The sequence below is a fragment of the Triturus cristatus genome, chromosome 2_1 (assembly GCF_964204655.1).
Source record: "Triturus cristatus chromosome 2_1, aTriCri1.1, whole genome shotgun sequence".
NCBI classification, from domain to species: domain Eukaryota; kingdom Metazoa; phylum Chordata; class Amphibia; order Caudata; family Salamandridae; genus Triturus; species Triturus cristatus.
This window is the reverse complement of record NC_140581.1, coordinates 403378651-403401809: the sequence shown is the minus strand read 5'-3', so window position 1 is coordinate 403401809 and position 23159 is coordinate 403378651. Positions and strand designations below refer to the sequence as shown.

The 23159-nt window shown below is 43.5% G+C and overlaps 1 protein-coding gene across 1 annotated transcript in view; it reads left to right on the top strand.

Moving 5' to 3' along the window:
- The first annotated feature begins 431 nt into the window (after positions 1–431).
- LOC146865372 (uncharacterized) overlaps positions 432–23159 on the top strand; it is an 86548-nt gene continuing 63820 nt past the window's right edge. Inside the window, exon 1 of the mRNA XM_085640730.1 lies at positions 432–547. Coding sequence (XP_085496856.1) covers positions 483–547 — 65 coding nt within the window. The 5' untranslated portion in view covers positions 432–482. The remainder of the gene's footprint in view (positions 548–23159) is intronic.

Here is a 23159-nt window from a genome sequence, read left to right as displayed (position 1 = left end):
TCACCATAGAGAAATCAAAATCCAATACTTTGACTGCGCCAAATAGAATGGGGTTGAAGAACAACAAAAAAAACAGTATTTTCATTATGCAGAGTTTCATTGACAGCAAGGGCAACCCACGCGATACCTGACTTGCATGGGGAAACGGCGGATCCACGTGATGCCTGGCTTTTCCAGGATCGTTTGGCAGTGGGGTTTTGCTCATGGATCAGCACGGGGAAAAAAGGGGTTAACAAAAGAAAAACAGGACTTGCATTGAAGCTCGAAGATGCACTGCATCGATCCAATTTTGTTGAAAGAAACGATAACTTTATTGAGACACCAGGATACAAAGGTGGTTGGCAGAGAACACTTTAAAACCCAGGAAACAGCACAGCTCCAGAGAATCGGTGGTGCCTCCAAACCCAAGATGGCGGCACGTTCGTGATGCTGGGCCGGATGGCTCACGGCACGTCTTAGCATGTAGGCGTTCTGAAGCAGCAATGGACAGCGAAGAAGAAGGAACATGCGGGAAACCATGGAGACATCGGAGAACTCTACGAAGAAGGTAAGGCTGCATGAGCTCTGCATGTCAGCTCGAGGCAAATTTGAAAAGGCATGCAGCAGTTCAACTGCCATGGGGAAGTAGTGGCAGAGGGGCAAATGTAAAATAAAATGGGAAAGTACTGAAGGAATACATCCATGACACAGGCATGAGTCCTCCCCATATAAATAAATGTATCAGATCATCGGGTGAGTTGACCTTGACAACGCTAGGATGCCAATAATTTGAAGCAGGAAAACAGAATCGATAGGGGTGGTGGGTTTCTTCAAAGGTTGGCAATTAGGTAGGTAATCAATAACTGAGGGCACGCAGCTGGATTAGATCTGGGAGGACTGGGTGTAGCCAGAAGCGAGAAACAGCAAGGCATATCCTTTAAGGTTAAAACAAATCCAAACAAGTCACTAGGACACTTCAAAGGGAAACACGAGATTAGAGCTGGTTACGCCTCAGGAAAACTCCAAATATGGGATGCACTGTCCCAATGTAGCAGTAAAGGGACACCTCATCCTAGGTAGCAGGGCAGGCTGTAGCAGGATAAGGAGGCAGTAAAAACTGGACACTCTCCTGGGAAACTGGACTTCAGAAAACAGTGTCCCAAAGTGGCAGGACAGGGACCACTGTCCCTAAGGAGCAGGAGAGGGAGCAGGAAAGTAGAGCAGTAACTGGCACATTAATGGGGGAACTTGCACCTTTGGGTTGTGGGTGACTGATGTGGTGGTCACTGGTGGAGCTCAGGTGTGGCAGCTTTCTTTAAATACGTAGATATAAGTTCCTTTACCTTGAAGTTTCCAAAGTTCACAGTATACGTCCGCAGAAGTTGCACACACAGGTTCTCTTCCTTCTAAATTGTCGCCAAAATATGTTGTAAAAATGTAATGTCCATTCCATGTGGTATGTTCATGTATCTTTATTCAAGTAGATGTTACAGGATGAGAGAGCCCCACCAGGAGCAGCCTCACTGCTGCTGAGCCCATCATCAACTGACACTCACACACACGTTAATTCCATTCACCAACATTCTCTCACATAGACACTCAGGCTGAGCAGCAGCAGTATAACAATATTTTGTGGTAATCTATTTATAAATGGGAAGAGGTCCCCTTTTGACCCCTTCCCTTTTGAGAATTGGTGTAAAAGTTTGAAGGGAGGAGGCAATGGTTCAGGAAACCACTGCAAAATTTCACAGAAAATTCCAAGAAAGATTTCTTTTTTAGAGCAGCTAATTTTCCTTTAAAATATCTAACTGCTTATTTTTTTAAATTTATTTAAAAGACACAGATGGTTTCCAAATAGAGTGAGTCACAGTTTGCGAAATACCTGGTGAATAAGAATTAGGTAGTCCAGACTATGACTCATTCCTATTGTTTTTATTTTGCAAACCAACCTATCAGTAAATAGATCCATTTTCAAAATAGGTTTCTGGTATGGAAAAGAAGAGTTGCAAATCGTGCCCACTTTTGGTGACCAGTATCTTAGTACATCTGGTCCATTGAGCCTTACACTATTATTTGAAACATCATTTGTGAATGTTTCATCTCTTCTCTTATACAGCGTACACAAAGTTTGATATTTGTCATCTACTATTAAATACCATGAACACATATATTAATTTCAATTATACATGTAGTTGTAATCATTCGCTACCTAATATAGCTTTATTGTAATTGCATTGTGTGAGTGTTTGTGTTACTTGTGAAGCAGAAAGAATTTGCAATCACAGGCTCCCAAGCATTAATGAACTGGTGCTTGTTTTATTGTCTTCAATACATTTACAGTAATTGCTGCTCATTCTCTAGCCAGTAAAGATGTTACTGGCTTCAATTATGGATGCCATTAGTACTTAGCTTTGCATTCCTAAAGCATAATAGAATACTGGAAGGAATCCAAATGTTAATTTTACATCTTTGATTTCTTCTCCACCGATTTTATGACCTTGGCTGCCAAATATTATATGCCAAACAGAACATCTGAATACAGAACCTTCCAGAATACAGCCATATTTTCTACATAATTCACACTGTCGTTCTAAGTTTCACATTTTTAATTAGTTTCCAGGCGCTGCTCCTTAAAGCACAAAGAAATATTGAACATGCAATGTCTTTATTTCTTTATTCATTCTTTCCTCCCTGTCTTTCTTTTTGTTAAGCTCGTGGAATAAATGAACAATATATTGTAATTAAAAAAGACTAAGGTGAAAAAGCAAATTTAAGCCAAGAATGTTTCCAGGGAAACAGATTAAAGGAGAACAGCCAAAAAGAATGTATTTCTTCTGTAGCAAATGCATTGTGTGCATCAGCAAGAAGCTTATACTATGGGCCCGATTTGGACTTTGGTGTTTCGACTGCAGGACCACCTTTGCAGCGGTGAGCAGAATGCTACCAAGCCGACGGTATCCCGACCATCCCATTATGATTTTACCACTGGGCTGGTGGTGTTTCGGTGGTGGTTCCATGGTGAAGGCGGTTGTATGTCGTTACAACACATTCCGTTGCAACGCATGCCTTTACCACGCATGCGTTACAACGGAATGCTATTTCCACGGATAACCTTTACCACGAATATTCCTTTACCACACATACTTTTACAACGATTTTCGTTGTAAATTCATGCATTGTAATGGCATACTCTTGGTAAAGGTCATACCCCTCCCCTGTACCCTTACGTGACCCCCCAGGCCCCAATCCCTATTATAATTACCCCTGCCTGTTACCCACAATCTATGTATATATTTATTTTTTAAACTTATATTCCCCTTACCTCTTCACGTCCTCTCCTCGATCTTCCTTGGTGACGTCATACGTCATAAAGAGGAAGCGTCATTCCGTTTCCTCTAAAACGACGCCGATTGTCTCCACTTCCCGACGTTACAACAGGTTCTGTTTTTTTGGGGGGAGACCCCCCCAAATCCCCTTTTTCAAATTGTACAGTTAGACCTGGCACCATTGGCGTGGGTCTCCATTCCATTTTTCGCTGTTATCACCTTATTTTTGCTGGTATTAGATGCTCTGGGCGCTGTGCCACTGCCATACAGGGCCACTGCACGAATGCTCCCTGTGTAAATATGATATGTGAATTGGTATCTCCATGATTGGCTTATTTGGTTTACCTGTTAGTCCCTAGTAGCGTTGGCTGTGTGTGCCCAGGGCTGGTAAACCAAATGCTGCTGGTGGGCCTGCAGTGCTGGTTTGCGTCACCCACAGAAGCAGCTTGTAAAGTGTGTCTCAGACCTGCTACTGCAGAGTCTGCATGCAGTCCAGAACTGCCATCTTGGCTGTGAAGTGCCCCCACTTCCCAGCCCCTAAACCTTCCCTTGGCATCATGTGAGTCACCCCTATGGTAGGGTGCATTATATGTGTAAGGTAGGACATGCTCTGATGTGTGTAGCATGTCCTAGTAGTGAATTACACCCAATTTCGTTTTTCACTACTGTAAGGCTACCTGTTCTCCATAGGCCAGAATGGGCAGTTTGACTATTACACTCTATAGTCCTAACTGACCCAAAGAACATGGTAGAAAAACGAATTTAGTATGCCTGGACTCAGAATATTAAAATACATCTTTTAGTGAAGGTTATGTTTATATTCTGTGTTTGAAATTACCACCTTTAGAAAGTAGGTATTTTCTTGCCTAAGCCTTCCAGTGTGCTCTGCTGTTATGTGTATTGGCTGTCTGGTTTTGGAGGAACAGGGTAGGCTGAGTCAGACCTGGGTTGAATAGAGAGATCTGCATTGGAGTATGGGGAGGGGTAGCTCCTTGACCTGAATAGGGCTGTGCCTGGCAAGGTGAATGCTGGCTCCACCTCCCACTGTGCGTCTGATGGCAGACCCGCTCTTTCTGAAAGGAAGGATGGCTGCAGCCTGGTAAACAAAGTGCTCCAGGGCTGGGCAGAACTGGTTCTGGTTGGGTTCAGTGACTTGTAGCTTCTGAGAACAAAGACTTATGGGGGAAAAATATCTGTGCTGAAACCCCTACAATGTGGATTGCTCCTAGACAACAAGAAGAACCTCTGTCCGTGTAACTGAAGGAATCTGCAGGAGGCGACTGTCCTTGTGTGCTGTTTTTTGGATTGGCGTGGTTACTACTGGACTTGGAAGAAGAGAGAAAGGACTTTGAAGAGAACTTTTATTTCAACTTGCTAAAGCAATCACCCAAGGGCTAGAAGATAGCTAGCCTCCTGCTGGAGTCCCAGGCACATCAGACTCCACCACCAGCCTCCTGTTTCCTCCCAGCGAGGATTTCTATCTTCAGATAAGGCTCCTGTGAGTTCCAGGGCCTCTAGTTCTACTACAGAGAAAAGAGTGCTGAAAATCGTCGCTAACACCCGTTTGCGAGCTGCCGCAGCTGAAAATCATCGCGCTGCTGCCGCTGAGTGCTCGCTACCGGAGATCATCGCTTCACACGTTTGCGGGCTGCCAAAGGCTTGCTAACCTCAAGATTATTGCATTGCACGGTTGCAGGCTGCCAACTGCTCGCTAACCCGAAGATCATCACATCGCACATTTGCGGGCCTCCAAGTGCTCGCTAACCAAAGATCATCGCATCGAGTTCATCGCTTCACGACATCGCAGCGCAGACACCGGGCGTCCGCCATTTTCATCGCATCGCATCAGGATCGCTGCTCCCTCTCGGAGCGCCATTTCTTTTCATCGCAACAAGATCGCACACGCAACAGGCTCGGCGCATCATCCTCCCTTGCGGCAAGGATTTCAACGCATCGCTGGCTTAGCGTGGAGAAATTTGTCGCTTTGTCCTGCACACAGATCAGCGCATCATCCTCCCGTGAGGCAAGGATTCAACGCATTGCTGGTCATGCGTGAGGAAAATCATCGCTACAGCTCCTTAGCCCATTTTGGTTGTTTTGCTACAGAATCCAGGTACTTTGTAAGTAAAAGGGTCACATAGACCACTGCTTTGAACTGAACTCCTCTTTGCACCCTTTGAACTATTTTTGCAGCATTTCAAGAGTAACCCTATTTTTCTAGTTTGGGGCTTTTTACTGTTATTGCTCTTGTGTTAAGTCTATATATAAAGATACTTATTTTTTTTAACTACTTGTGTGGTGTCCCTTTGTATTGTTCCTCACTGTGTTACTGTGTATGGTCATAAATGCTTCACACACTGCCTCTGAGATAAGCCTAGCTGCTCGTGCTACGTTACCACAGGGTTGAGCAGGGGTTATCAAAGGGTGTAGCCCGCTTACTCTGACTTAGGAAGAAGGTCCCTACTTGGACAGTGGCCAGCCATTGCCAACTAGAGACCCCCATTTCTAACCCTTTAACACACGTCTTCGCCAACATTAAACAAGCATTTACAATGCAATGGTCTCGGCATTGGTAAAGTTAGAGCTATTGGCATTGCTCATGACATTATTTTTGTTTATGTTTTTGTTTTTAAAACATTTCAAGAAACGGCATTGTTATTTACAATGTCAATAGCTTAATCACTCTCCAATGCGAGACCTAGTGCATTTGCACCCACACACAGATTAAGCTATTGACATTGTAAATAACAATGCCGTTTCTTTACATGTTTTAAAAACATAAACAAAAATAATGTCATGAGCAATTCCAATAGCTCTAACTTTAACAATGCCGAGACCGTTGCATTGTAAATGCTTGTTTTACTTGGGCTCTGAGAGCGAGTAGTGAGTACCCCGTGTGCCCCTTGTCTGGGTGGGGCTCCTCAGCACGCCGGCGATGACCTCTTGAAGGTGGTGGTTCTTCTGGCGGTGCCCTTCCCTCCCTTTCTACATCTGCTTTAGGTGTCCCGTGTATACTGTAAGTACTGCTCACTTGTAATTTAGAATATTTTTGATTTTGTATTTCTCTGTAATACCCTATTTGGTGAGTGTCTTCATGGTATTGACTTTGTGTTGCATTTCTTTTGAATTTTTGTAATACAATTTTAAACCAGAAATGATCGTGTCCATGCGAAATGTAACTGGTGCTCATGTAAAGTGCTCCAGTACCTTCAGGTCAAGTTTGCGTTTTTTTAACATTCACAAATGGAAAAGGGTCCCAAAGGGCTGAGAGGACGTGGTGTAATGGCCAGGGCTGCCGACATTGGAACTGGGGAACCAGGTTTGTTGGCTCAAAATCCTGTGATTCTGGGAAATCATTTCTAGTTCCCTGACTAAAAAATAATAGAAATAAACTTGTTGGGCAAAGTAACTGGTGCTCATGTAAAGTACTCTAGTAGCTTTAGGTCAAGTTTGCATTATATAAAAAACAGAAGAAAAAATCCCTTTTCGTGAATGAGTTAACACCCCAACTTGGAGAATGTACTTTTCAATGTGGCAAATAAATGTCCACATTCATACTGTTTTACTACTAAAACTATATAGCACACTAACAATAATGTGTAGGAATTGGGTTTCCGTGAATATTTACGTTTTGCTTTGATACGTGTTGCCATGGGTATAAATTGGTGATATCTCTGCCTCGACCTTGCTTCCCCGGGTCATAGGGGTCATGGAGGCAAAGAACGGAAGAACATGCAGGCAGCTATCTCGGCGCAGTACTGTGTCATTCACAGAATAGGGCCAGCTAGGCGAGTGCCGGGGGCTGGGTGAGAGGACGGGGACTGATCCCGCCAAAATGAATTGTATCTGCGTCGTTAGTTTTACTTGCACATCTTTCGTTCACACCATTGTAGTATCATTTTCTTTTTGTGTTTGTACGCCAGTTTCTGTTTCGTGTCTTGTGTGTAATTCGTATACTCTGAAGTCCTTATGTGATGTAATTGGTTCTATTGTAAAGCGCTCTGACACCTACTGGTATTGTACGCGCTATATAAAAACGCATAAATAAATAAAACAGCAAACAAACCATGGAGGAGCTAGGGTGTGAGATGGAGTGAAACATGTATCGTCATTGGGGTACAGTGGCGGGCGCCATCCTTACCCGTGGCTCGGCCAGGGCGACTGACGCTGGAATCTGGGGCTCACGGTTCGATCCCTGGCACCGGCGGCACGTCAGCCTAGCACCATGCGACTCTGGGCAATAGCTTGCTCAATCTTCCCGACGGCCCCCAGCGCCAGGATGCCTTCGGGTAGCTGTTCGCGCTTTACAAATACTGGATTTCACATTTTAACCCTCTCGTCTTCCTTGCGGCCGCTTTGATCTCCGTGTGACAAGAGTTTAAATGGCTGCCATAAACTATCTGCTGAGGCCTCCACAACCCTCACAACTGCCCTACTCTGGACAGTCTCCTGTGGACCGATGCAGAGCAGACCAGGGGGTGGCGGGCTTTACAAAAACAGAAAACCGTCTGAGGCAGCTGCCTCTGCACGAGACCTACTCCGACTCCGCCGAGGCCTGGTTGGGGCCCAGCGCCGGTAGATTTAAAATAATGTATTTCACTGCACACTCGGTCACGCAGACTCTTTTGGGGCCTGCGTCACATCAGTGCTGACTGGTGTTCTAAGTAGATTAGACCTGGAGCAGCGCAAGTCACCTGAGAGAGCGGTAAATGCGTGTTCGTGAAAGGAACTCTAAGGGCATGGGCTAGAAATGTAGCAGAATCCATTTCTTATGTCTACAGTAAACATCAGAACATAACACAATAACACACGGCGCAAGGTAACAGCACAACAAAACAGAATACAACAGAAAACCACAGTACAAGCAAATTATCGAACTGCAATAAATCAGCACAAAAACAACAATATAACAAAGCAGACGTGCACAAACGTTCATGTCCCACATTACTACCACCAGTATCCTTCCATAATATACTAGTAAACGATGCCCCAAGCAAGAATAAACTATCAAGAGCATACAATAGCGCAATTCAAAAATGTTTTGTGCTCTGCCCCCCAAACTAGGGTATTGGCATATCAATAAGTAGCAATGAAGCGATGGGCAAGCCAAAGAGATAAACTACTGAATATATTATATACACGGATATGCATCACACAGAAACGCCCTCTTGGTATATTTGATAATGCATATATTAGTATTGGTGGCAGGCGCAATTTTGGCCGCTGAGTAAACGATGCACTATTTAATCGTCCACCGGCTAAATGGCAGAATTTATCCACTTATGTACTATGGGGGAGGTGTCTTGATAAATAGGAAACTTGTATTAGTATTATAAAAACTATGGTGGTTGTTTAATTAAACTTAAACTGTTCCTGAAAGGAGAACAAGAACATTCTCAGAAGGGTAGTAACCAAGCACGGGACATACGTGTTGCAAATACCGACTCAATAGCATGTGCATTAACCTACTGAGCTATCAGCTTGATCTGGACGACAACACTAGGTTCATGGCCAAAGCCTGTTCTGGTGATGAGTCCTAGCGCATAAAGTAAGTAACGATGGGGGGCCCTAGAAAACATGAAACCAGCTGACTGACTGGTACCGCTTAGAAACTGTAAGGCGGGATATAAAACCCGAACAAGTACAATTGTCGGATGTGTTCACTTATCTGCAACAATTGATAGCGCTTTGAAACAGAAAGGCGGTATATGCTATATGAACAACAAGTACCGATCCCTGGACATGTGTACAAGCTCCAGGTAGTGCTGCCGCCGCAGGAGGCACGTCTGAGAACCAGCCAGGTACTCACCAGTCGGGGACCTCTTCTTGACTACTGTCTGAATCTTCCCAATCGGAGGTCTCTCCTTGACTAGAGTCGTTGTATTCCCAGTCTCCCATCGTGGCCGCGTCTGTCTGTCTGTCTGGTCTCTCCCTCGCTTCGGTCTTCCTGGCCTCTGTGTCCGTCTCGCGGCCTCTTCCTCAGCTTATGAAGGGAAGGGGTCGTTGTGTCTGGAAAGCACCGCCAGCACCCCCCGCCCCCCCGCCCGCCCTCTTTCATCCAGAATCAGAGCCCTCCCCTGAAATCTGAAGTTTGCACCGTCCAAGGCCAAAGCGGGAACAAGAGATGATAGAGAGGGGATGAGGCACGTGGAGGAGCCGGGAGGTGAGGGAGCAACGCCGGGACACCACCGCCTTTCTCCGAGGCACAGCAGAAAATGCCTCGGAGAAAGGGAGTGTCCTTTTCGGATTGGGGGGCGTGTTTTGCTGTTGTCTCCTCCCTGAGACTTCTCGCAAAAAACACGCCCCCCGATCCGAAAAGGACGGGGCTTCAACGGAGTGACTGGACCTCTTCTCCAGTGGCTGGCCAGCATTTAAGAGGCCAGCCAATGGAGAACAGGAGAGAAGAGGGGCGGGTGCAAGCCCCTCTTCTCAAAGTCACTCCAACTCATTAAATCTCGGAGCGAGACTGCGCAAGCGCAGCCTTTCGCAGCCGAGACCTAAAAAGGACTGAACAGGACGAAGATGTTCCAGTGCAGCTTGCATGGTAAAGACGGTTGTGGAAGGCATATGCGTGGTAAAGACGTTTATTTGGTAAGTATACCGTTGTAAACATAACGCGTAGAAAAGCCTTCATGGTTAAGGATGTTTCCCGGTGGAGGCATGCTTCGGCTCATAGAGAGCCTACAGCAAATGCCACTGCTGTGACACTGCCACTTGCATGTCGGTGCACTCTGTACCATGCACCATGTGTACACGTATGACACTGTAAGCAGAGAGGGGCACAACATGTGCTCCCATGCACACACTCCCTTGGCAAAATCACCCTGGGGCCCTATTTGGGGACCCTTATCTCCATTTTTGCTAATCATTTTATGGTGGGGTCCCCACGTGAAAAGTTCTGTGGAAATACAGGTTGTGATCAGTATGGTGGTGCCGACATTGGCAATGCTGTTATTGATAATTTATTTCACCACCCATCCAAAATGCTGCCTATGGCAGTGGTCTTGTGGATATCTGACTGCCATGGTCGTAACCATGTGATCAGACCACCGAGGAGGTGGCAGTCGGACTGCCACCACAGGTACTGTGGTCTTGGGACCGCTGTACTTGCAATCAGACCCTATTTATGAATCAGTAACCATTTTGTACAGCACAAAATACGCACGATTTTTAAAACTTGTTACATGCCCATCTAGCTGCGAATAGTTCTGAGTGTTTTTACATCTTTCCCCAATCCAGACCTTTAGCACAGCACAGATTTACGTTTTTATGTTTATGATCCATTTGGATAGAACTTGCTCCTAGGGTGTAGAACATTAAATCCCATAATGTACAGTAACTTTCTTTACAGCAAACACTGGGATTATGAATTTTGTACCTAACACAACAACCCTGTAATTTTCTCCATGAAGATTTCAGCTGCTCAAACAGAAAAATGGCAGTTAATTTCCAGAACATGCACATTATTACGCAAAAACCTATAATGGGTACTATTTATTGCACCTGATAAGTTCCAACCCACATAGAGTCTGATTTTATTGGGCGCACTACATACAGCTCCAAACACTGGCTCACTAATATTGAGTAATGAGGGCCTTGGTGGGATTATGATTTATACATGGTATGATCTTTTCCAGAAGAAAAAAGTCTCATGAATGAAGACTAAGGGTTTGATTTAGATTTCAGCTTACAGGTTACTCTGTCACCATGGTGTCGGATATCCAGTCCACTGAAGTATGAATCCAATAGAATATAATGGGGTTTATATTTTGGTGGACAGGATATCGGTCACCGTTGTGACAGAGTAACCCATCCGCCGAGATCTAAATACGGCCCTGTGTGCTACGGAATATAACATAAAAAAGGAGTCCGAAATATAATAAAGAAACTGACATTAAATACAGGAGATTATCACACTGCATTTTGTGAGAGCATTTAAACTTTAAGGTTACCTTTAGAGCACTTTTATGATCTTAGTGTGGCCTTTAGTCGGAGAAATTGGAAATTTAATCTGCATTCAGATCTAAGGCTTGGTATTTTTTTAATTAATTTATGTAATTATTGGAATTTTGCATCATTCTTACGCACAATTCTGAAATTACGGCATTATGCCACATCATGTCATTATGGGTCATTCATGGTACACATTTACTGTGAATGCACAACTCATTGTCAATCGGGAATTTTGGAAATGCACACAAAGATTTAGGAAATCACAGCCATTCCCATTGTATTTTCCATCATAAATACTTTTGTACATTGACATCCATGTGTAGCTGCATACCTACAGCTGAAAGAAGAACATCAATCCTTCTGGGCACAGATGCTTAATCTACACCTTGAGTATGGCATTCATGTGGGGGCCTGTCCCAGTGTCTAGATGGCCTTATCATGCATGGTATTTGAATTTAAAAAAGTGTTTTAATCAGTAAGATGGAATCACAAGGTTGTCAGCTGGAAGCCTGCAAGGCTTAGTTTGATGGGCAGGACATGAGAAGGAAAAACTGTTGATTCATAGTGCGGTGAGAGTCCCCCATGATACCCCCATGCCTGCACTGTGTCCTTAACCTTGATGTACAATGTTTCAAATTTTAGAACAGCTTTAGTGTGATGATGGTGACAATTTAGGCAGGGAGGAAGGGAGGAAGGACATAATTGTAGGACAAGGAACTATTTGGTTCATAAAGTAGTACATTTGTTTAAGTGTGTATAAAGTGGTAATTTTACTGGGCCCGATTCACAGAACTAACTTAAGACAAAATCCTAAACTTACTACCATTTTGGTATTCTTCTTCTTCTTTAAATCTTTATTTCGGCAATATTTCAGCCATAAAAGAGTACACAACATGTTATACACATTAAAATTACAGTGTTAAAAGAGCATCTAAAATGACATAGGCAAATGCAAATCAGGAATGTAAATCAATGTCAGTATTAATATTAATTTTAGGACACACATTGTATCTGTAACTGGCGTTACACAAGCAGAAAACATGCCCGGCTACTAGGCAGTATTAGATAGTATAAAACTCCTTTTAATCCAGAAAGCATGCAGATACTTGGCTAAGGCAAATACAATGTGACCTGCAGTTTCAGTCTTAAAAACCCTTAATGCGTCCGAGCATTTCCTAAATCCAAGGTTCCTACAGATAGGTACGATCCAATTCTGCCTTGCTCTGCTATAGAGTGGACAGAAAAAAAGAATGTGACTTTCATCCTCTTTGATCATGTCACAACCAATACAGTGTGAGGACCTAGTCGGGTACCATTTGCTTGTTAAACACGCTAGGGGGAGTGCACCAAACCTCCATTGTATGTATAGCTTCCTAGCCATAACAGGGAAAATTACATCCAAAAAATCTTCGAATGAATAAACAGATTTGATCTCTATGAATGCTTTCACCATGGTACCATTCTTTGAATCATGGACCCGATTCACAGAACTAACTTAAGACAAAATCCTAAACTTACTACCATTTTGGTATTCACAGAAGGCACATACTCATTTTGGTATTCACAGAAGGCACTTACTCATTTCGGTATTCACAGAAGTTAGGAGGCCTAACTTTAGGACTCCTAAATGCCTTCTGTGAATACCGAAAGTCTTAAAGTTAGGATTTTTCTCAGTTTAGGAGTAGTAAAGTTAGGACTCCTAACTTTAGGACTCCTTAATGCCTTCTGTGAATACCGAAAGTCTTAAAGTTAGGATTTTTCTCAGTTTAGGAGTAGTAAAGTTAGGACTCCTAACTTAAGGACTCCTAAATGCCTTCTGTGAATACCGAAAGTCTTAAAGTTAGGATTTTTCTCAGTTTAGGAGTAGTAAAGTAAGGAGTCCTAACTTTTCTACTCCTAAAATGTGAAAAATCCTAACTTTAAGACTTTCGGTATTCACGGAAGGCATTTAGGAGTCCTAAAGTTAGGCCTCCTAACTTCTGTGAATACCGAATGAGTAAGTGCCTTCTGTGAATACCAAAATGAGTAAGTGCCTTCTGTGAATACCAAAATGGTAGTAAGTTTAGGATTTTGTCTTAAGTTAGTTTTGTGAATCGGGCCCACTGTGCTTTCAGCAGTCATATCATGACTGGGGTCTCAGGAAAAGCACGCAGTGTACGTAAAAGATCATGGTTAGTATTTTCAAACGGTTATTTTGATCTATAAACATATCAGAACTTAATCAAATCTCTTAGTCTCATAAACAACCCTCCTTGTTTTTAGGACCAAAAGTAAAAATTAAAGTGAAGAATTTATGAAAGACTTGAATGGTGTACCCATGAAAGAAGGCACTCTCGTGTTCATAGACTTAGAATGCTTACTAGGAAGTAAGTTTAAACTATAAGAACTTTCCATCTGACCGGTGGAGGCAGATATTTGGCAACTTGTGTAGATTTGGCTAATTGTTTTCAGAAATCTTAATTAAAGAGAAGAATTCTAGATGTAGTGATCCAATAATTTTCATTTTCAAAGGAAGCTTGTCTTGCTCTATTTTGCACAGATGCAGTTTAAAGGTTATATAACATACCTACATTTGAAGTAAAGTTGCTTAGCTTATTTGCTTGTGTTCCCCATACTGTAACTGGAGCTTGACCAGTGGAAAATGATTTGAGAGCCTACCAGCATAGGGGCCTGAGACATACTGAGGACTGACTGTCTACATCTTCATTTAATCAATTTTCTGCTCCTACAGTGCCTCCCGAAGTATGTAATTTACTTTAATGGAACATTGGCACTTAAAATCTACGCCTGTTGAACCGGACCAGGGGGATTTTATTGTCATTTAATGTTTGTTTTCTGCAAGAAATTGGCAAAAAGATCTTGTAAATGGAGCAGGGTTTACAATGTTTTACTGGCCTGGTACATCACAGGTAGAGGATGACCTGTAGGTGGGCAAATTATTTGGGTGAAGAACTTGCTGGACTGTAGTATTAGGAGGATTAATTTAAACACTTTGGACATTTTTGGGTTGGCTCTTGATAGGGTAGAGACTTCTCTCTATCACTATAATGTCTACAATAGAAAAGTGGGTTTAATGAACCTTGTAGTAACCTTACTATTCGTAAGCAAGCAATTGAAGTTTTACCATTTTGATGTCCATTGAAGGTTGTGGGTAATTTTAATGTAACTTTTGAAACAATAGGCACCAGAGCAGGAGGAAGAAGACAAACCTTTGAATTTTCCAATGTCAACGTTTGAGTCGGTCCTTATGTTTGGGTCTAAGACTAGAGTATTGGGACTATGCAGGTCAGTGTCCGACTATATTGGTGCTCATCCTTTCAAGAGGCTTAATCAATTAGGCCACATTGATTATATATTTCTATCTTTTCAAATGTAGTTTTTTAGACTGGAAATGATGGTTATTGATCATCAAGACAGTGACCACAATGCAGTTAAGTTAATTGTAGGCCTGGGACCCAGCATGACTAGTGTGCCAACTCTAAGCTTTCGGGTGAACTATGTCTCTCAAATAATAAGCGGACCCTAAAATGGGTTTCTGTGTCTAGCAATCTGACTGCATTGTCAAAAATCTATACTTTGGTTACTGACACATTGAATGAGATCCAACCCATTGGGGCTGATGTCTTAGACCCGGCACTAATACTTAATCTTCATGAAGGGCTGTTTAACAGACAACAGGCATTTGTAACTAGGTGCCGTAGTAACACACATAAATCTGCCCCAGAACAATCTTGGTTTAATGCCCAATATAGACTTGCCAAGGCAGACTTAATTAAATCAATCAAAGCTGGAATTTAAGCAGAAATATCTATGACCAAAGGGGATTACACATATAATCTGACTATGGCCAAAACCAGGCAGCAGGTGATCAGTCTGGATCCTATTGGAGCGACTGGGAGGACGACCTCCTGTATAGCGAGCCTAAGGTTGCTGAGCCTGGGTCAGCCCATGTGCCGGTGGTACCCCAGCGCTTCAGAGCCTTCCTACTGAGGTTGACTCATGATGTGCCTTAAGCTGGACATCTGGGGCAGGAGAAGACCTTTGAAAGGCTTGTCACCCACTTTCATTGGCCCCAGATGTGGACAAGTTCAGACACTCATTGTAGGAATGTCAAATTTGCCAAGCAAGTGGGATAAGTGGAAGGAAGCAAAAGGCTCCTCTTCAACCTTTCCCTGTAGTCAGTACCCCCTTTGAACGGGTGGGCATTGACATTGTGGTGCCAATGGACCCCAAGACAGCCATAGGCAACCGGTTTATCCTGGTCTTGGTGGACCATGCTACCCGGTACCCGGAAGCCATCCCGCTCAGGACAGTGACGGCCCCCGTGGTGGGACGTGCACTGATGGGGATTTTCTCCCATGTGGGGTTCCCCAGAGAGGTGGTGTCAGACCATGATACAAACTTTATATCTAATTATATGAAGTCCATGTGGCAGGAGTGCGGTGTTACATACAAGTTCACCACTCCCTACCACCCCCAAGGTAATGGGCTGGTTGAGAGACTCAACCCGGCCCTCAAAGGCATGATAATGGGTTCTTATTACCCTATGAGGCGTTAGTGGGATGTCCTCTTGCCATGCCTTATTTTTGCTTACCATCAGATGCCACAGAAGTCTCTAGGGTTCAGTCCCTTTGAACTGCTGTATGGACACCCGGTAAGAGGACCTTTCAGTCTGGTCAAGGAAGGCTGGGAGCAATCTCCCCGGCGAACCTCCCCAGGATGTACACAGTTACACGCTGGCCTTAAGGAACCAGACTAGGTGAATCAGAGAGCTTGCTCGGGTGAATCTGGAAGCCAGCCAGGTGGAAATGAAGTGGTGGTATGATCAGAATGTCACTCTGATTGAGCTTCAACCTGCGAAAAATGTTTGGATCATGGCCCCTGTAGATCCTTGTGCGTTCCAGGACAGGTGGACTGGACCATTTGAGGTGGTGGGGCGCAAGAGTGTTGTCACCTACCTTGTGAACTTGCGGTCTCCTTGAAACCCTTTGAGGGTCTTGCATGTTAACCGCCTGAAGCCCCGCTTCGAAAGGTCCGAAGTGGGCATGCTCCTAGCGACAGATGATGGAATGGAGGAGGAGACCGAGCCTCTTCCTGACCTCCTGTCTGCAACAGAGCAAGATGGGTCTGTGGATGGTGTCAGCCTCTATGCCACAGTGACCCCTGATCAGCAGCGAGATTGTTGCCAACTGTTGGGACAATTCTCTGATTTGTTTTTCCTGGTTCCTGATGTCACTGAGTGGTGTGTCCATGATGTGGACACTGGGGACAGTCCTCCTGTGAAGCACAAAGCTTACAGAGTGACTGACAGGGTCAGAGTTTACATCAAGGAGAAAGTCTCCAAGATGTTTGCCTTAGGGGTGATTGAGTCCTTCAACAGTCCTTGGTCCAGCCCAGTGGTCTTGGTCCCAAAGGCTACCGTGCCTGGTGTAGGGGTGGGCGGAATTTGCGTAATCGCGTTACGCAAATCTCCGCGAAACGGTAAAAAATCTCCGCGAACACGCAGAAATTCCGCGAACACGCGGAATTGCTTGTTCGCGATGCTTTTTCCTGTTCACAGTTGCTGTTTGCGTGCTCGGGGAGAAATATATCGCGAACACGCATTTTGAGAACGCGAACAAGAAAAAATTTCGCGAAATCGCGGAAAGCAGAATTTTGGGCAATTTCGGGTTCTCCGCGGAACGCGAAATTACCGAAATTCCGCAAATTCCGCGAGCGGAACGGAATTTACCGCCCAGGCCTAGCCTGGTGCCACACCTGAACTCCGGTTCTGTGTGGACTACCGAGGGCTCAATTCAGTCACCAGGACTGACACGCACTCCATCCCCAGAGCTGATGAGCTCATTGATCGGTTAGGAGCTACACGGTACCTCAGCACGTTTGATTTGACATCTGGGTACTGGCAGATTGCCTTGACTGATTGTGCCAAAGAGAGGCCAGCATTCTCTACACCAGATGGTCACTACCAATTCCGGGTTATGCCCTTTGGGATGAAGAATGCCCCTGCCACCTTTCAGAGATTGGTCAACCAGGCGTTGACTGGACTGGAGGATTTCAGTGCTGCCTACCTAGATGACATTGCAGTGTTCAGCGCCAGTTGGGAAGAACACCTGCGCCACCTCTGGGAAGTGTTGTTCGCACTGCGAAAGGGAGGCCTCACGATCAAGGTGAGTAAGTGCCAAATCGGGTAGGGTTCTGTGGTGTACTTGGGGCACCATGTAGGGAGCGGCCAGGTGGAGCCCCTACAACCCAAGGTTGATACCATCTTGGCATGAGAACCCCCTAAGACTCAGACACAGGTGAGAGCCTTTTTAGGACTCACGGGGTACTACAGGAGGTTTGTCAAGGGGTATGGCAACATTGTTGCACCCTTGACTGAGCTGTCTTCCAGGAAGCAGCCCAAAAAGTGAACTGGACCGACCCCTGTCAGAAGGCTTTTGACGCCCTGAAGACTGTCATGTGCAGAGCACCCGTGCTTTAGGCACCCAACTTCTCAAAGGAATTCATTGTTCAAACAGACGCTTCAGAGCATGGTTTGGGGGCTGTTCTATCACAGATTAATGAGGAGGGCCTAGACCAACCTGTAGCCTTCATCAGTAGGAGGTTACTTCCACGGGAACAGAGGTGGAGTGCAATTGAGCGTGAGGCATTTGCTGTGGTCTGGGCACTGAAGAAGCTGAGACCATACCTGTTTGGGACTCACTTCCGGGTTCAGACAGACCACAGGCCCCTCAGATGGTTGATGCAGATGAGGGTTGAGAACCCAAAGTTGTTGTGGTGGTCCATTCCCTACAGGGGATGGACTTTACGGTGGAACACCATCCTGGTACAGAACACGTGAATGCTGATGGTCTGTCCAGATTTTTCCGTCTTAGTGAAGAGAACTCCCAAGGGGAAGGGTAGTTCTCCCCACAATTTCTGCTGGACGGGACACGTGTTAGACCTGGTACCATTGGCGTGAGTCTCCCTTTCATTTTTTATCGATTGCCTCCTCTGTTTTTGATATATTTAGCTGGTTTAGATGCTTTGGGTACTGTGCCACTACTATTCGGTGCCACAGTGCAAGTGCTCCCTATGTTAAATTGATGTAGTGATTAGTGACTCCATGATTGGGTTATTTGATTTACTTGTCAGACCATAGTACAGTGCACCATGTGTGCCCAGGGCTTGTAAATCAAAAGCTGCTGGTGGGCTTGCAGCACTGGTTGTGCCACCCACAGAAGCAGCCTGTAAAGTATGTCTCAGGCCTGCCATTGCAGAGCCTGTGTGCAGTCTGGTACTGCCATTTCGACATGATAAGTGCACCCACTTTCCAGTCCCTAAACCTTCCTTTTTCTTCATATTATACACCCCTAAGGTAGGCCCAAGGGCAGGGTGCATTGTAAGTATAAGGTAGGACATGCCCTGGTGTGTGTGGCATGTCGTAATAGTGAATTACTGTTGCGAAAAACCTAAGCTGTGTGTCCAAAAACCCAATCTTAGCTGTACACCCTGATCTCTCTAACAATTAATGGTCAAATAACATGTTGTTGTAAACCAGAACTCAACATGTCTAATGTAATCCAGCTGCAGTATTATCATCCTCAAATATTTATATGGTGTTATAAAACTCAAGGTTTATTTATTGTTTTGGCCAATACTTGTAAAAGTTAGTAAGAGAAAACGTAAATGCCTAAAGATATTTTGCTTCGTTGTTTCTTTTGTTTTTTCTTTTTTGACTCCCTTTTAGAAGCGACGCCTGGAAACAAATAAGGTATGAGAACTTGAATACAAAGTTAAAAAAGATCGGAAACGTAAAGGCTGAATATGCAAAATAATTAGTAAAACTTTGGTTGTTTCTTTTGTGTTTTCTTAAAAAGGATAAAATATAAGATTTACAGAACTTGCTGACAAATCACAGTATCCAAGAAGGGTGCAAAGTCGTGGGCTCTCCTTTTGGGGTATGTTCAATAGTTGAGCAGTATTAATAGTCAATAAGAGAACAGATGTTCTTCCTTAGTTTAATGAAGTGCATTGTTTATGTAGAATTGAGTTTATTATTTATTGTTTGAATAGGACACTGCCGAAGTACAACAGGGCAGGTTCCTGAGATCCCAACAGCCCTTCCAGAGAGATAGATATACAAACAGTCCTCCGAACCAATATCAAGGCTTGCAGTGTTTTCTCTATCTCATTCCCATTTCCCCCTTCCCCCAGAGATCACACAGGGTTTTGCAGGAGATTCCAGTCTGCTACTCTGGTTGGTTTCGGGTGGAATAGGGAAAAGGCAACATCAGAAAAGGAACACACCGTAGCACAGGTGGGTGATCTCGCAACAGAAAGCGAAGCCACACACACAAAAGTTCCTTTTCTGATCTTGCACAATGGACTTTGGTGATGAAACCCTTGATCCATCCAAATTAACGTTACTAGTTTATAAACTTACTGCAGAAATGGACGAACTGAGACAAGAAAACCAAACCCTAAAACAAGAACTAGTTAAAACCAGAAGCGGGTTCACCAGTTGGAGAGAACCAGATCCAGTTCCTTTTAAGCCCATTATTTCACCTGCTAAGTTTGCTCCTAATTTCACCTCAGCAACTACTGGTGTAGCTAATGGTACAAGTTCAGAACAAAACCTTCAAGTTACAGTGGTTTCCCCCAGTCCCGTACCCCTGGCTAATCCAGAACGCTTCACAGGGGACTGTAATCGTTACTCAACCTTCATGAGCCAATGCCAATTATATTTTATATGTAAACCACAGATATTTACTAATGATACATCTAAGGTGGCGTTTATTATTTCTTATCTGGGAGGTGTGGCAGCCAACTGGGCTATGCCCTTAGTAGATTCTAATGATCCTTTACTACGTGACCTTAATGCCTTTAAAACCGCCACGTCAGGGCTATTTGCTAAACATGTTTTCATTCATGCTTCAGACAACAAACTCCTAAACCTCCGTCAAGGAGCTAAAGATTTAATAACTTATGGGACAACCTTTAACAGGCTGCTGTCAGAAACACATTGGCCTTAGGATAAAAGGATTTCACCATTTTATCGAGGTGTTCGAGATGACCTGAAGGACTCTTTAGCCCACATAGTCAATTTACCCGACGATTACACTGAGTTCTTAGATTTGGTAGTTAAACTTGACCACCGACTAAGAGGACGCAAAAATGAAAAACCCAGACATGACTTTAGAGCCCTTCATTTTAAGGTTGAAAAGAAGGAAGTTGAAGATAAAAATGCTACTCAAGAACCTATGCAGATAGGCGGTTTAAAAGGACCTCTCACAGTAGAAGAAAAAGAACGCAGGACAAAGGGGAATCTTTGTTTGTACTGCGGTAAAGCAGGACATTTTGCCAAGGACTGTCAAGTAAAGGCCAATGAAAAGAAATCAGTTGCAACCATTGATTCTAAGAACGAAAGTTCGGAAAACTAGCTTTCCCGTGGAAATAGGAGATCATTTCCTTGGGACAAAAAACTGCCGAGATCTCTCACTACGCAACAAATGTTATTACTCACACTCCAAAACATTTGACAATCAGATTAACTTTTATTTTCACTGAACAACATAGACACAGTTTAGCAGTAATGATTGACTCAGGAGCTACTGGTAATTTTTTTGATTTAGCTTTAGCAAAAAAATTAGGTGTAAGTTAGAACCAGAGGTAGTAAGGGCAGTAGACGGGTCAGCCTTGTCATCAGGATTAATACAGTTTCACACGAAACCTTTGACAATTGTAGGAGAGAATGGACATACCGAGGAAACGATTTTTGACCTCATAGATACACCAACTTTTGTCATAATTTTGGGCATTCCCTGGCTAGAACAGCATAATCCCAAAATTGATTGGGTCAAAAGAACGGTTACCTTAGATTCGGCATACTGTAGAACCCATTGTTATAAGGACACTCAAGACCCAATACCTCCTTTGTTTTGTTCAGCTCTGATTCCTGACATTCCTCAATTACCCAAGGAGTATAAGGAATTTTCTGCAGTCTTTGACCTGGTACAAGCTTCTAAAATACCACCCCATAGGATATATGACTGCAGAATTGATCTGATTCCTGGCGCAGTTTTACCCTGCAGTAGAATTGACGCCCTGACTGAACCTTAAAATCAATACCTCAGAACCCATCTGGACGAACTTCTTGAAAAAGGTTTCATCAGACACTCAACATCGCCTGTCTCATCGCCGCTCTTTTTTGTATCTAAAAAATCTGGCGATCTGAGAGCGTGCATAGACTATCGCAAAGTGAATAAGGCTACAATTAAAAAAAGTTATCCCTTACCATTGATTCCAGTATTACTAGACCAAGTTAAAGGCTCCAGAATATATACCAAGCTAGATTTACGCGCAGCATACCACTCGGTGCGGGTTAAGGAAGGCGACGAGTGGAAGACCGCCTTTCGCACAAAGTATGGTCTATTTGAATATACTGTAATGCCCTTTGGCCTCTGCAATGCTCCAGCCGCATTTCAGTATTTCATTAATGAGGTGTTACACGATCTACTGGATGTATGTGTCATAGTCTATATTGATGACATTTTGATTTTCTCAAGAACCTTGGAAGAACATGTAAAACATGTTAGTTCTGTCTTACAGAGACTGAAAGACAATTTTTTGTATGTTAAACTAGAAACATGTGTTTTTCATACCCAAAAGGTTGAATTCTTAGGTTATTGGTTATCCCCTGCTGGTATAACCATGGATCCCAAAATGATAGATGCCATTTTAAGCTGGCCATCTCCATGTTCAGTCAAAGACACTCAGCTGATATTAGTATTCACCAATTTTTACCTGCGTTTTATATCCAACTTTTCAGAATTAGTGACTCCAATCACCCAATTGCTCAAAAAGGGGGTAAAATTTCAGTGGAATTCGGACGCTGAACAAGCCTTCACCAAATTAAAAGAGGCTTTTAATTCAGCACCCATTTTAATTCATCCAGACCCTGACAAACTGTTCTTCGTTGAAGCTGATGCTTCACAAACAGCTTTGGGTGGAGTTTTGCTTTAAAAAGATTCAGATACCGGACGTCTTCATCCAATTGCTTTTTATTCTCGTAAACTCTTACCTGCAAAGCAAAACTAAACAATTGCAGAACGAGAATTGTTGGCAATAAAGGCAGTTTTCATTAAATGGAGACATCACTTGTTAGGAGCTAAACATACCATCACTATATTCTCAGATCACAAGAATCTACAGTTTTCTGCTACAGTCAAGGCCTTGACTCCCAGACAAATGCGCTGGTTGTTCTTTAGTGAATTTAACTTCATTATCACGTATCAGCCAGGCCAAAAACAACTTCGATCTGATACCTTGGCAAGAATAGTGTGTGATAAAGGTTCAGAAGAAAAAATTGAGTTACCAAACATTATACCACCTGAAAAGATAATTGCCATTACCCAAACCGACACCTTTTTAATTCAAGTAAAAATGCACTGTCAAAAATTAGACAAAAGAAAATGGCTTTCTCACAAAGAACATTCCATTTGTGACGAATATTTCTTTCACAAAGACAAAATGTACATTCCTCAAAAAGATCTAGAACAACAAGTTTTAAAATGGAATCATTATTCCAGTACAGCAAGTCATCCAAGGGTCCATAAAACTCTGGAACTCTCCCAACGATATTTTTGGTGGCATAACCTTTACCACGATGTCCAACACTACATAAAATCCTGTCCAGTTTGCGCAAGACAAAAATCATCTCATACGTCTCCTACAGGACTCTTACAACCATTGCCAATACCACCATTACCCTGGCACTCAATCAGTTTATACTTCATCACTGATCTGCCTGATTCCCACAAGTTTTCTACTATCCTAGTGGTTGTGGATCAATTGTCTAAAATGGGACATTTTATTCCTTTGGAAAAATTACCGTCAGCAATAAAATTTAGCGACATCTTT